This window comes from Loxodonta africana, chromosome 7 (assembly GCF_030014295.1).
Source record: "Loxodonta africana isolate mLoxAfr1 chromosome 7, mLoxAfr1.hap2, whole genome shotgun sequence".
In the NCBI taxonomy this organism is placed as follows: domain Eukaryota; kingdom Metazoa; phylum Chordata; class Mammalia; order Proboscidea; family Elephantidae; genus Loxodonta; species Loxodonta africana.
Genome location: NC_087348.1, coordinates 8,589,538 through 8,604,082, shown reverse-complemented (window position 1 = coordinate 8,604,082; position 14,545 = coordinate 8,589,538). Strand labels below are relative to the sequence as shown.

Here is a 14,545-nt window from a genome sequence, read left to right as displayed (position 1 = left end):
GTCCTTCTTCCTAGTCTGTGTTAGTCTGGAAGCTCCACTGAAACCTGTCTGCCATGAGTGACCCTGCTGGTATTTGAAATATCAGTTACATAGCTTCCAGCAACATGTAAGCCACCACGGTAGGACAGACTGACAGACGAGTGGTGAATTATTTACTACTGGTGTGGAATGGGGCTTCAGTGCTGAGTGGTAGCGGCCAGGGAGGGAGCAAGAAATGCTAGTGTCACCCCAGTCTGCCATCAGCCACACACGTGGCCAGAGCACCCCTTCTGGTTCTGCCTCCTCTGCCTGGATCAGACATGAGTCTGGAGACAGGGTGGCAAATTAATTGTTCCGGAGAATGGCCAAAATCTCATTGGCCATCACTGGCCTGGGTGCTGGTACCTTTAGTGCTGCTGTGGACCAGGTGTTTGATTTCCAGCTGAAACACCAACTGCGTTAAACATTTGATTTGAAGCTGGGCTACAGCAGATGTGGGGAAGAAGCTGGGTCTTGGGAATTGTGTTCTCTTTTTGAAGGCCAGTGGTCTCAGGGGCCCAGGGGAGTCATGTTTCTAAACTGGCATACCTCACATATTGCTATCCTTCTTGAATTAAGCAGCAAGCCAGTTCATTTACCTTATAAATATTATAGAGAGGAAAGTTTGTGTCAGTATGGCTTCCTGATTTCGATGCTATTACATAGCTGAAAATGAACCAGAGACTAGAATAGCCCAGTGCCTGGGGTGAAGTATTGTCCTTCTTGTTAATCACTGTTCCTGAAATATCTTCTGTTCCTTTTGACGGCAGACTCCCCACACAGCGCACATTTCCCTCTCATTATTTCTCTCCCCGTTGCCCTTGTTTCCAGCTCTCTAAGCACCTGTTAGCTCTCGCCCTCCTCCTCCCCTGCCATGAGGCCCTGCCTCTCCTGTTGTCTCCGGCATTGCCCTCTCCACAGGAGGCATCCTGCCTGGTCTCAGCTTCCCCTCCCTCTGCCTGGATGGCTGCTGGGCCTTTGTTCCTGACGTGCTCCTGTCTTCTCCAAGGGCCCCTTTGGCTTGTTCTCTGTCCTCCTTTCCACTGCAGTCTGGCCACTGGGATGCTGGTCTCCTTCACAAGTGCCTGGTGTCTGTCCTCTGAATGCCCGTGCCCCAACCACCCAGTTCCACCCTCAGGCTCCCAGGGACTGCCTGACAGACACTTATGTCCCTGCAGATTCCAAGGAAAGTGGTGTATGACCAGCTGAATCAAATCCTGGTGTCAGATGCCGCCCTCCCAGAGAACGTCATCCTCGTGAACACTGCTGACTGGCAGGGCCAGGTAATGCCACTGAGATTGTAGGGGTGGGAGGAGAGGTCTGGGGTCAGAGACACCCCAGGTTATGTGGTTTGAGCAACAATGCATGGGAAAATAGGATAATGACTCTGATATCTCAGGCCACAGTCCCACCCTGGGCTAAGCCCATAGGTCTGAGCTCTCATCCTAGTTCTCTCACTTTCCATCCTGTGGGACCTTCAGCAAGCCATTAACTTTTCTGTACCTCAGTTTCCTGATCTGTAAAAAAAGCGACAATAATGCCTGTCCTGCCTAACTTCCAGGGTGGTTGTGTGGCCAGGCAGCATGATGGAATGAAAGGACTTCAAGAAGTAGAAAGTGCTTGAAAATGCCACAGGTGGCCCCTAGTTTCCATGAAGGCCAGTCCACCCCTGTCTGCTCCTTCTCACTGTCCACCCCGGTGAGATCCTGGTAGCAGAATCCCTCGTCACTGGCCCCAACGCCTGGAGTGTGGGCCACAGGGGAGACATTAGAACTAAAACGTCCCCTAGCTTCCCAGCACCTTTCACCATTTCCATGTTTCTATGGGGGCTGCTGTCTCCGTCCCTGTGGGGAGCGATGTCCCTGCTGAGGGCCTCACCTGTGTCCCTGCAGTATGTGGCGGAGCTGCTTCAGGACCAGCGGAAGCCTGTTGTGTGCACCTGCTCTACCGTGGAGGTCCAAGCCGTGCTCTCTGCCCTGCTCACCCGCATCCAGCGCTAGTAAGGGCTCCAGCTCCTCTCCTGACCGCATCCTCCTACCCTGACTTCCAAGCAAGGACAGGGAGAAGCCGCAGGGGTGTGTACTGGGGGCAGCGGCAGTAGGCTGCAGTGCTTTGATGCCCTGGAGGCCCCAGAGGGTCAGGGGCGGAAGGATCCATTCCTGTCCCCCTCATTTCAGCCTAGACCCCTGCAGCTCCTTGATTGGCCTTGTCCTCTTCTTAAACCCGTGAGGAAGAAGGCCAGGAAGAGAGCCACTCTTTAACTGTGAAGTGCTGCTGATGGTCGGGAGTCAGTGCTTCACTCCACAGACCCTTCTTAGAGGGAGCCCGGCATCTCCTGCAAGTGGGGGAAGAGATCTTCCAGGTCCCGGGCCTTCTGGACTCAGGCCCGCCCCCGCCTCCTGTACAGCATTGCCTGTCTCCCTGTTGGCCTCAGCTAATTGGGTCTTCCTTCATAGACAGTCACCTGCCCTGTCTGGTCCTGGGTGTTTTCTCTTAATTGGAAGAGCACTAGGTTTATTTCCTCTCTTTATTGCATTGTTCACTGGTTGGTTTTTCCCCTGTGGTTGCTGAGATCAAGTAAAGTCGGTAGCGGGGGCCTCCTCCGAGCAGGGTCCTGGAGAAACTCCCAAATGTGGCCATGCCTCTCCCCTTCCTCCTCAGCTGCAACTGCAACTCCTCCATGCCACGGCCGGTGAAGGTGGCCGCAGTGGGAGGCCAGAGCTACCTGAGCGCCATCCTCCGGTTCTTTGTCAAGTCGCTGGCCAGCAAGACCTCCGACTGGCTCAGCTACATGCGCTTTCTCATCGTCCCCCTGGGTAAAGATGGGGTGGTTTCCAGGGGGGCATGTCATGTACCTGAGTCTAGAGGCAGGTCCTGCTCCTACAGCAGGATGGCAGGGCTGGGCCAGGAGGAGACAGTCAGGGGACCAGGGCTGGGGCCGGGGCTCTGTGACAGCCGCACTGCATCGTTCCATCCCCAACCAATTCAGCTTCTCTGCTTTTCTGCCCGCCAGGTTCTCACCCTGTGGCCAAGTACCTGGGCTCAGTCGACAGTAGATACAGCAGCACCTTCCTTGATGCTGGCTGGAGAGACCTGTTCAGTCGCTCAGAGCCGCCTGTGACAGGTAATGGCCCTTTTTACAGTAACTGCACCCGACCACCAGCTTCACCAGAGAGCCGTCTTGGCTCTGGGCTGAGGAAGGAGGCCAGCAACCCATGCTTGTTTCCCTTCCTGTGGCTCACCTCCCGGCCACTGTGCCTGTGTGTGTCCACTGTGGACACTTCTAGTCTCTGTGCTCTGCTCCTGTACATCTAGGATAAGGAGAGCCCCAGCTGGGGGAGGGCACCTCTTGCTGGAGAGTTCAACATAAGCAGCAGAGAGTAGTTACTAAGCAGTCTTTGGATGAGTGAATGACACTCTGCCAACCATGTCTCCTGAAATACAGAATAAAGGTGACGAGGGCGAGCGTGAGGCTGAGAGGGAATAAATGCTGAGACACTTCTCCAAGGAGGTGCTGGCACAGACGGGGGATTGGAGGGCCCCTGTAGATTAAGAGATGGATGTGAGCACAGTCAGGCAGGAGCCAGTGAACATGAGAAAATGGAAGCACGGTTGCCTGGTTAGGAGCAGGGCTTTGAGGAACCACAAGCAGAGATGGGACCCGAGAGGACATTGCTTTGGCTCATGGCCCCTAGAGTCTTTGGAACCCTGTCTCCACCACAGCCCCTCAGCTGCTGGGATCCTCTGAGAATCTCATGGAGGGGGCTTTTTGAGGGGCTTGTGGGGTTGCCTGCTGAAATAAATCTGCACTCAGCTCCTGGCTTGTCTGCAGAGCAACTAGACGTGGTGGGGCGGGTGATGCAGTACGTCAATGGAGCGAGCGTGACACACCAGCTTCCTGTGGCCGAAGCCATGCTGACCTGCAGGCATAAGTTGTAAGTTTGACTTTGGGGCTTTTCCAAAACAGGGTGGGTAGGTTAGATGTATCTTGAGGGTTTTTTTGTTTTTGTTGTTGCTTTTTCGCTTTTCTTTCCTCCGCACGCATTTCCCTTCCTAGGAGCCCAAGAAGGTTTGTGTGTGTGTGTGTGCGTGTGCGTGTGCGTAATATGTGTGTGTGTGAGTATGAGGGTGTGTGTGGTGTTTTTTCTGCCTCCCACCCAGGCCTTCCCTTCCCTGCCCTGGGCATCCCCACCTGTCGCAGCCTCCCCTATCGCCTCAGTGCAGAAGCAGCCCATCCAGTGACCAACATGGGCAGCAGGGAGTGTAGTCTGCATCATCGGGGCTTGGGCCTCTATTTGGAGTCCCGTTTTATATATGTACAGTGAGTAGTAGACCCTCCCCGTGCACCTCCCCAAGCTATGATGGGAAGCTGTAAAGTGGTGTCTGGACTCCTTTGAAGCCACAGTATAGTATGGAAGCTTATTTTCCCAGCATTCCGTAAGTCTACGCAGCCAACAGTAAAGCTTTCCTGTCTCTCCCACCAGCCCTGATGAAGACTCATATCAGAAGTTTATCCCCTTCATTGGCGTGAGTACTGACTTCCCCTGTCTTCTCTTCCCCACCCATTCCCTCACCTCCTCCCACCAAAAAAAAAAAAATTCAGGGATTCCTCTAGGACAGTGGTTCTCAATCAAGGATGATTTTGCACCCCAGGGGACATTTGGCATGTCTGAGACATTCTTGGTTGTTACAGCGGGTGCTCCTGGCATCTAGTATATAGAGGCCAGGGATGCTACTAAACATCCTAGAGTGCACAGGCCAGCCCCCGTGACAAAATGTTACCTGGTCGCAAATGTCAGTAGGGTCAAGATTGAGATACCCTGGGCTAGGACATGTAGTGGACTCTCCCTTTCAGTGTCTTCCTTCCCCCAGTCCTGAACTATCCCCCAGGTTCATCACTCCCTCACTGATACCTCATATTTACCACACCAGGCCCTGAACTTGGTGCGTTGGCAGCATAGCCTCTGCAGGTTCCAGGGGCAAGGAAGCTGCCTCAGAAATAATGACGGAGAAATTCAAAGGAGGGGTATTTCTGTCTTCAAAGTCAGATAGACCACCAAGAGAAAGGGCTTTGTCTTTCCCTTCCTATTTCATCAAGGAAAAATCTGTTACTAGAGGATTTTGAAAGTAATTTTCACTGAGGGGGCAGAGAACGAAAAGGAAAAGCCCCGTCGTTGTCTTGCATGTCAGGTGGCACTGGCTTTGGTCTGTGTAAAAATGGCCTGGTGGTGTCAGAGGTCCTCTAACTTCAGGGAAAGAGAGGAGAAGCAAGATCAGCATCAGCAGCCTCAGGCTGAGTCCTGTGAGGCAGAGGTCAGACATGCCTCCTTTCTCCAACCTTTTTACCGATTCTGACACCAGCTGTACCTCCCACGGCATTCTCTACTTCTCTGCTGGGTTCGGTAATTTGTTGCAATGGCCACACGGAACTCAGAGAGAATACTCACGATTATGAGGTTTATTAGGGAAATAATAGGTTACAATTCAGGATCAAGAACAACTCAGTATACAGTCCTTTGGTCAGGACAGCTTCTCGGACATGCCCACAGGCAGGTCTCTCCCTGGCCCTCAGCCTATCGGGCCCCTGGGCCTCTTGGGCCAGCCCAACCTCTGCCCTGTTCAGACAAGTGTTAAAAAGCTCTTTAGCTCCACCGGGAAGTGCCCAGAGGCACCCCACTTCGTCAGCAAGCCTCCTGCCTGAAGGCATTCAGCTTTCTTGCTCTGTGGGCCTGGAAGCTACCCCACCATCTCCTGCTGTTCTCCTGGTTCTGCTGCTGGTGATTCTCTACGGCGCTTGTTGCCGCTTCTCACCATCTTGCTCTGTCTCCAGTGTTACTGCTCTCTGTCTCCTGGGTCTAGGAGGTTCTCAGTGCAGGGACCTTGGGTCCTAAGGATGCATCCTGATCCCAGGCTCTTCTTTCTTGGTAATAGTGAGGTCCCCCCTTTCTGTCTCTGGGATGGCTCGTTTTAAGCCTAGTAGGATGGCAAAACTGACCAAGCCCTTCGTTAGGGTTCCACACACCTGATTTGCATATTCCTACCCCCACGAGGGTGCCGTGCACCTTATTTGCATTATTAGCAAGCTGTCCAATCCACTTGTTGGGCCACAAGCACCTTAGTTGCATAGTCCCACCCAGTCATTTGGTGAGAGTTATAAGACCATGGCAAGAAAGGCCATATAAAAGGGATCCGTTGCACTCCAGTCTGTTTCACTTGGCAGCTGTAGGGCCACAGGCATAGACAGACCTGGAGAGGAGCCCAGAAGATGCAGAGCCAGGAAGCCCTGTCAGGGCAAAAGCACACTACAGATGATGGCGAGAAGCTCAGATGCCGTTTAAGACCAGATCCAAAATTAGCTTATTATATTTTTCTTTTTCTGTAATGTCCTTGATGATTCTTCATAGCTTTGGGGGCAGGGAAGGTATGCAGATGAGGGGCCCTGGCTCCCTATATCTCCATTCTCTACACATGCACAACTCCGGATGTCTTGAGCTGTCTCAGAGATGTGGCTTTTCTGAGCCCAGGAAATAGAGTAGCTTCTTCTTATGCCTTCCTTGCAAAGCCTCCAGCCTGGCAGTCCAGTCAGACCTAGCTTGCCTCCGTGCTGCTTCCACAGCCATGGTCAAAGCCCCAGAACATGGCACACAGCCTGGTGCAGGTAGCTCAGCTCACACCTTCTTGGAACTGTGCGTTGCTGCACACTGGCCTGACAGCTGAGGGAGACGTTGTTGTTAGGTGTCATTGAGTCAGTTCTGATTTATAATGACCCCATGTACAACAGAAGGAAACACTGCCCGGCCCTCTGCCATCCTCACGATCATTGTTATGCTTGAGTCCATTGTCGCACCCACTGTATCAATCCATCTTGTTGAGGGTCTTCCTCTTTCTCACTGACCCTCTACCAAGCATGAAGTCTTCTCCAGGGACTGGTCCCTCCTGATAACACGTCCAAAGTATGTGAGACGTTGTCTCGCCATCCTTGTTTCTAAGGCACACTCTGGTTGTACATCTTCCAAGACAGATTTGTTCATTCTTTTGACAACCCGTGGTATATTCAACATTCTTCACCAACACCACAATTCAAAGACGTTAATTCTTCTTCGGTCTTCCTTATTCATCATCCAGCTTTCACATGCACATGAGGTGATTGAAAACACCAGGGCTTGGGTCAGGCGCACCTTAGTCTTCAAGGTGACATCTTTGCTTTTCAACACTTTAAAGAGGTCCTTTGCAGCAAATTTGCCTAATTCAATGTATCTTTTGATTTCTTGACTGCTGCTTCCGTGGACATTGCTTGTGGATCTAAGTAAAATGAAATCTTTGACAACTTCAGCCTTCTCCGTTTATCATGGTGTTGCTTATTGGTTCAGCTGTGAGGATTTTTGTTTTCTTTACATTGAGGTGTAATCCATACTGAAGGCCGAGGGAGAGAGAGATTTAAAGTAATAAAAAGGAGCCAGCAGCTGTATAAGCAGTGGTTAAGCACTCAGCTGCTAACCAGAAGTTCACTGGATTGAACCCACCAGCGACTCCGAGGGAGCAAGATGGGGCATTCTGCTTCTGTAGAGATTACAGCCTTGGAAACCCTATAGGGCAGTTCTACTCTGTCCTCTAGCAGCGCTGTGAGTCGGAATTGATGGCTGTGGGTTCAGTGAGAACAGCTGTATACAGTGCCAGGAGAGCAAAGGGACAGGGTAGTTGTATCCAGGAAACCGCCAAGTGTCATCTTGTTTCTCTCTGGGAACCAAAATAAGGATATAGAGAATTGGGGCAAAACTACAGTGAAGACCAACATTGTGCCCTCAGCAGTCGCTGTGGGGACCATCTGCAGGTAGGCGTACAGTCTACACTCCCCACCAGTCTCCAAGGCCAGTTTCTCTGACCCCCAGTTCTGCTTCTCTGCAGGTGCCCTCAGGCCTGCTCATTAAAAGGACTTCACTTGCCACTCAGACCCAGAGCAGGAACATTCAAACAGCCTGTCTCTCAAAAGCTCTGTCCTTTTTTGGACCACTAGAAGGCCCCCTCAGTCCTTTCCAGAATTCTCTGTGGGCAATATAAAGTTCTAAGGGAAGCTGAAATCAGCCTCACTGCCTTAGAGGGGCGAGGAGGGAGCTTGGGGCCCTCTCCTTCCCGTTGTCACTTCTCCAGGTTCCAGGAAGACTTGAAAGGACAGCTACTGCCAGCAACTTCAGCTGGTGTTCATGTGGCTAGGTGCAGCAGGGTGGGCCGGGTACGGAGCATGGCCTGGACCGTGACACGCTTCATTATCCTGACAACAATGAAAGAGTTCTGAGGCTTTCTCTCAGTGGCTCCTAATTTCTCTCTCTGACCTGAGCAGGTATCCCCTGCCTGTGGTGATCCTAGAGAAATGAGAACTGGCTACTGAAGTGTTTCCTGCCTTCAAGGTGGGCTTTGCCCTTGTCCCCAGGGAAGAGTCTCAGGTGCTCCATCTCATCGATTGGAACTGGGTTTTTTTTCCGTATCTCTTAAAGATCTGGGCTGCCCCAGATCGGCAAAGATTTTAAAAGCCCATGGTAAAATACTGGGCAATAATGGCTATTTTGCCCAACCATCTGTTTCAGACTGGATCAGAACATGTGCAGCTGCGACGAGAGTACCTAATGCCTATGCCTCTTCTTTCCTTCAGGTGGTGAAGGTAGGCCTGGTAGAAGACTCTCCTTCAACAACAGGTGAGCCTGAGGACGCCTCCTTTGCTTCTTTGGTGTGAGAGTGGGTCAAGGGCAGGAAGAACTGGGGCAGCATTGGAATGGTGACAAGGAGGGTGGGGAGGCATCTCAGGCCCAGGAAGAAATCAAGGCCGCAGCTGATTGGCAGACAGGCAGGGGTGGCTTCCTCTGGCCAACTGTGTTTGTCCCCTAACAGGCGATGGGGATGACTCACCTATGGTCAGCCTGACTGTGCCCTCCACGTCACCACCCTCCAGCTCAGGCCTGAGCCGAGATGCCACAGCCACCCCTCCCTCCTCCCCGTCCATGAGCAGTGCCCTCGCCGTCATGGGGTAAGGCTCCCGCCCAGACCTGCCTTTCTGCCATACCATGTCCTCCAGGGCCCAGGACCCCATCGAGTTCCCTGCTGCCTGCAGCAGTGTAGAGCAGTGGCGAGAGCACTGGGTTTAGAGAGGCATCTGGGAGAGAACGCTGGGGTTAGAATCCAGAGTCTATGCCATTGAGCAGCTCTGTGAAACGGGGAGGCTGCTCTGCCCTGCAGGGTTAGAAGGGTTAGATGGGACGGTATTGGTCGAGAGGCCCCCTGTAGACTGGAAAGTGCGGGTAAGTGTCTCATGTGTGACTACCCACTGGAAGCCAAGCCTGGGCTTTGGAGTCGGACACACCTGGGCCTGAGTCATGGCTCTTCCTGCATCGGCTGTGTGCACCTGGGCAGGTTTCTAAGCTTCTATTACAAAGTAGGTGTGGAACGGTGGCGAGCTCACAGGCTTGTTGTGAGGCTCAAGTAAGAACACAAGCGCCTGGCATCTGAGAGGTGGTGCCTCATTCACCCGTCAGCCAGGCCGGTCATTGTGTGAGTCTCTGGGCCTGGAGCAGAGGGCAAGACAGAGTGTCCTGTCCCCCAGGGCACACGCTCAGAGTGCTGCAGAAATGACATGAAAATGTGTAGATTGCAGTCAGTGCCTTGAAACAGCAGGGCAATGGTGGTGTTAGGGCTTCCTTTGGGGTCTCCAGAATCTAACGTGCAGATAAAAGCGATCAGGGAGGGCAGAGGGAGAGCACTCCTGGCAGGCAGCGGGGAAAGAGGCTTGGAGGTGGGCAGAGTAGGGCAGGGGGCAGGGCCAGAGAGGAGGCAGCACCCTATTCTTCCCCCCGTTTCCCTCCTTCTGCCCTTGCCTCTTTCATGGTGTTGTCTGGTGATGGTCTTTGTACAGCAGAAGGCGGGCACTGACGAGTGGCTTTTCCAGAACCACCCATGAAGAAGACGAAGCATTGTCAGGCATTCTCTCTTTCTTTCTACTTCCCCTCATTTGCCTGCAAGGGGCAGTTTGAGAGAAGGAGGAATACCACTTAGCCTATTTTGCCCCAATTCTTCGCAGCCCCCGGCTTCCTGGAAGCCTATTTTTGCTGCTTCACGCCCACCCCAACCCCAGCACAAAGGTTTCTGCCCAGCATGGCTTTGAAGGCCTTGGGACCAACCCCTACTCGACCTCCTTTCCCATCCACTGTAAGCTTGTTTTTTAATGGCACCACTGACACTAGGCAGAAAGAAAAATATCAGATGATTTTTGTAGCCTGTGTACCTATTGTGTCTGACGCCTCCTTTCAAGAAAACATCAACCCTTTTCCCCTGAGAGCTAAAATTATCCCTGAGCTAGAAGTGCCATAAATAAGAGAAAGCCGCAGGTCAGCCATCAACTCCTGGAGACTGCTCCACAGCCTCAGGGCTCTGCCTCTGCCTCTGCCTCTGCCTCTGCCTCTGCCTCTGCCTCACTTAGCTCCCCCAGGGCCCCGCTTGGTATTGGCCCTGCTTTGCTTTCTGGGCCTGTGTGCGCACACTTTTTCCTCATAGAGATTTGTTCCTCTCTGCTTCCTCGTCCTCCTGGGCCTTGTCTTTTAAATTCCCTGACCAGCGTGGGCCTTTCCCCGCTGCTGGCTGATAACCCTGATTCCCTGCCCCAGGAGGAAGGACTCTGTGGGGCAGGAGGGAACACAGAGCTTGGAGAAGGCCTCCCTCTGCCCCTGGAGCCCAATCCCTGGCCTCCCATCCCCTCCCGGAGGCAGGGAGTCCCCTCTGCCTCTCGTGTGCCCATGTGATTGGGAACTGAGGGCAGAGCTGACCTCTCCGCCCTCCTTTCCCTTCTCCAGGAGCCCCAACAGCCCGTATGGGGATGTCATTGGCCTCCAGGTGGACTACTGGCTGGGCCACCCCAGCGAACGGAGGCGGGATGGTGACAAGAGGGACGCCAGCTCCAAAAACACCCTCAAGAGTGTCTTCCGCTCAGTGCAAGTGTCCCGCCTGCCCCATGGTGGCGAGGCCCAGCTTTCTGGCACCATGGCCATGACTGTGGTCACGAAAGAGAAGAACAAGAAAGGTAAGTGACCTCTGAGGCCAAGGATCATCAGGGGCCACCAGGCCCCCTCCGTCTCCTCCAGCAGGGGCAGAATCAGCCCTGGGCACAGTCCCGCTGCACCTTATAGGACCAGGCAGGATCTCTCATCTGAGTTTTTAAGGAAACCGTGTTGCCCAGTAAGGCATTTGGTGGCTGTTGTCAGAGAAACGGCAGCCCTGGCTGAGGCAGTTGGTGGCAGGAGAGAACATCCCCAGGCCTCAGCTCCGAGAGAGGGAAACCGAGGCCTGGGAGGCCAGTCCACAGAGGACTGTTGTCCTTTACAGAAAGTGGAGCTCAGTCCATCTGAATAAAGCACCAAGGTAGGGTCGGGGTGGCCCTGGATCCTGCCCTGGCAGAGGGAAGCTCTGACAGCTAGCAGGAATCCCCCCCAACCAGGCCAGGGCTGAGTCAGCATCTCCCTGTCAGCCCCGCTGTGCACCTGCGATGGTGGCCCTCAGCTCTCCCCCTGCCCAGCTGTCAGGAGGTGGCTTTCTTTAACCCTGGACCCTGCCTCCCCAGGCACCCCCCGAAAGCAGCTGTGCCTGTTTGCCTTCCTCATTTCTGCTCTGATACATTCCCCTAGGGGAGGAGGCCACTGCTAGAGACTGGCCTTTGGGTGTAGGGGGCCATCAGCTCAGCAACCTCCTGCTCTTGCCTCCTTCCCAGAGCAGAAGTGAGGCCCACAGGCTCAGCCAGGCACCCGGGCCAGTCAGTACAAATGTGGGCACCTCGGCTCCGTCACAGCCAGACACCTCCACACACAGGCCACCGTGCAGCCCAGAGGACAGGCAGCCTAGAACATTTGAGCTGAAGGTGCTCAGACCATCTGGCCCCAGGTCCTCGCTGTACAGATGATGATAGCGAGGCCAGGGGAGTGAAATCCTTGCCAAGTCAGGAAACTGGTCCTGGGACCGGTCAGGAACTCAGCGATCCTTCTCCACCACCCACCCCGGGTGCTTTCCTGGAACTTTCCAGAGACGTCCACCTTCAGCATTGGCTCCCCGTCCCAGAGACAGGCAGCAGCAGGGCTGGGGTAAGAGGAGGGCTGCACTTCCAGGGGCGACTCAGAGGCGGGGCCTGCTTCCTTTCTAGTTCCCACCATCTTCCTGAGCAAGAAGCCTCGCGAGAAGGAGGTGGACTCTAAGAGCCAGGTCATCGAGGGCATCAGCCGCCTCATCTGCTCTGCCAAGCAGCAGCAGACCATGCTGAGAGGTGGGACACGCAGGCGGGGCTGATGGGGGGACAGAGACCTGGGGTGGGTGCTGGCTGGGGGCCACAGGGACTCGGGGGCAGAGACCTTCCTGAATTGGTACCTGAGGGGGAGCAGCCACGGCAGCCCTGGTCACGCTGCCCTGTCCCCCCAGTGTCCATCGATGGAGTTGAGTGGAGTGACATCAAGTTCTTCCAGCTGGCCGCGCAGTGGCCCACCCACGTCAAGCACTTTCCAGTGGGACTGTTCAGTGGCAGCAAGGCCACTTGAGGGCACTGTGTCCTGGCCACTCACCCTTCTGGCACTGCCACCAGCCTCACCGCCTGCGGGCAGGGGTAGGCGCAGGCTGAGCCCCAGCATCCCTTTCCTGGCACTGGGGCCTGCATTTCATTCGCCCGTCCTGAAGGACACTGCCACTGGGGACGCTGCTCACCCCCATGCCCGTCCCAGCCCGCAGCCCTCTCCTCACCCCCTCTCTCCTCTCACTCCTGCTCCAGGCCCAGGGTAGGTCCAGGCCCAGGGCAGGCTGGTTTTGCCTTCTGGCTCTTGTCAGTCCCTGGAGTTGAGTCCTGGGGCACCTTCCATTCTCTTTCTGTTCCCGCCCTTCCCCCACGTGGCACCAGCGGCCTCCTGGCAGTAGGAAAGCTGGCCTCCTGGGCCACAGCAGGCGAGTCCCCGCCTACCCTCCAGTCCCCAGGGTCACTTGGCTTCCTAAGGCCCAGCTGCTGCTGCTCCTGCCTCCCTCACAGGGTCCCCTGGGCAATGAGCAGCTGTCAGCCGAGGGCTAGGGCCACCTTCCACCCCCTGTGGGGACACTCCAGGGTTGGGACCACTTCCTACCCCCTGTGGGGACACCCCAGCTGGCCCCACAGCTGGCCAGAGAAAAGAAGAAGGACACCCCCCACACACAGCTTGGGGCAGGAGGCAGCTCCCACCCAGCCTCATCCCAGGGCGACATTTCTGTGGTGACGAGAGCGCTTCTGGGACAGAGGGGCCTGCCTGACTCCCACTGCGTACGACCATCTTTCCACCCTCAGGTCACCTGTAAATGTAATGTGTGTCCCTGAGTTTTAGGTTCTCTGCACGGCCGATCTCTTGGTTGTCTTGGTTGTTCCGTGTAACTCACCTTGTCCTGTGGCTTTCTCCCTTGTTGATAATCCTCCCCCTCCTCCGCCCCTTTGCCCAGCACAGCTCTGCGTGTTCCTGCAGCTCTGGACTGGGAGATGGAAGCAGACCCCCCATGCACTTTGTGCCCCCCGGCACCAGCCTATTATCTTCCTTGGCCCCTGTGTCAACGTGTCTCCCTTCCCTGACGTGTTCTCCCACCTCCTCATCCCATGGGCCCCTGGCCCGAGGAGGGGTTTCCCTCTGGGTCACACCCTGGCAGGGACCCTATCCTCCCGGCTGGCTTCTCTCCAGCAGAGCCCAGTGCCTCCCTCACCAAGGGCTCAGGTTGAGCTCCGTCTCAGCTTCCACTGTCAGTGGAGACAGGAACAGTCTAGATCCCAGCCCTGGCCCCCAGCCCCACCAACATCTCCAGAGCTTTCCTGGTGCCCTCACTCCTTCCAGAAGGTTTTGCACAGAACTCCATTTTGAAAGGTGTTTTCTCATTCTCCATACCTCCCGGCTCTGTCCTCAGCCTGTCCCTGGCTCCGCCCTGCTGTCCAGAATGGCCCCTGGGCTCTGCTGCTCTCTGGGGGCTGGAGGGGGGGCCGGGTTGATGTTGGATTTTTCATTCAATAAACTGGTGTTTTCTTACCAACTGCCTTGGCCCTCTGTGCTGCTCACTGTGACCCAGATCTGTGGGGCTGGGCCGTCTGTGGAGTTGACTACTGCCCTTAACCGTGGAGATGGAAGACCGCCACAGCCACTGCTTCATGGGTGCCAGTTTCTTCCACGAGGCACCCAGGACAGAGGCCTGCACACAAAGCCACCTCCCATGAAGAAGTGCCCAGAGGTGGCAGCAGAGCCTGGCATCCCCGCCCTGCAGGACATAGCCACAGGAGGGAAGGCCAAGTAAGGCGGGCTGTCACCTGCCTCAAACTCGAGGAGGTTCTGGGACCCAGCGGTGGCCCTGTGCAATCCCCAAGCATGGAAGGTGGAAGTAACGCCTCCTCCCAGGTGAGAAGACCCAGCGAGGGCTAGGAAAGCAGCTGGCAACAAGGAAGTGCAGTGTGCACATTAGTTGTGAGCAAGGTGGGCAGGCTGGCTGGTGAGGAGACCCTCCAGGAGGAGCT

At 55.1% G+C, this 14,545-nt stretch overlaps 1 protein-coding gene across 2 annotated transcripts in view; it reads left to right on the top strand.

Moving 5' to 3' along the window:
* The window catches only part of PACS1 (phosphofurin acidic cluster sorting protein 1), a 174,216-nt gene extending 160,119 nt beyond the window's left edge, over positions 1 to 14,097 (top strand). The window contains exons 14-24 of one of the 2 annotated variants that reach the window (XM_064287758.1): positions 1,197 to 1,301; positions 1,911 to 2,017; positions 2,680 to 2,834; positions 3,032 to 3,142; positions 3,833 to 3,953; positions 4,503 to 4,545; positions 8,666 to 8,708; positions 8,902 to 9,037; positions 10,854 to 11,080; positions 12,191 to 12,310; positions 12,463 to 14,097. In XM_064287758.1, the coding sequence (XP_064143828.1) occupies positions 1,197 to 1,301; positions 1,911 to 2,017; positions 2,680 to 2,834; positions 3,032 to 3,142; positions 3,833 to 3,953; positions 4,503 to 4,545; positions 8,666 to 8,708; positions 8,902 to 9,037; positions 10,854 to 11,080; positions 12,191 to 12,310; positions 12,463 to 12,578 (1,284 nt within the window). In that variant the 3' untranslated portion in view covers positions 12,579 to 14,097. The remainder of the gene's footprint in view (positions 1 to 1,196; positions 1,302 to 1,910; positions 2,018 to 2,679; positions 2,835 to 3,031; positions 3,143 to 3,832; positions 3,954 to 4,502; positions 4,546 to 8,665; positions 8,709 to 8,901; positions 9,038 to 10,853; positions 11,081 to 12,190; positions 12,311 to 12,462) is intronic. The other variant, XM_003419575.4, reaches the window with a different exon arrangement.
* The last annotated feature ends 448 nt before the right edge of the window (positions 14,098 to 14,545 follow it).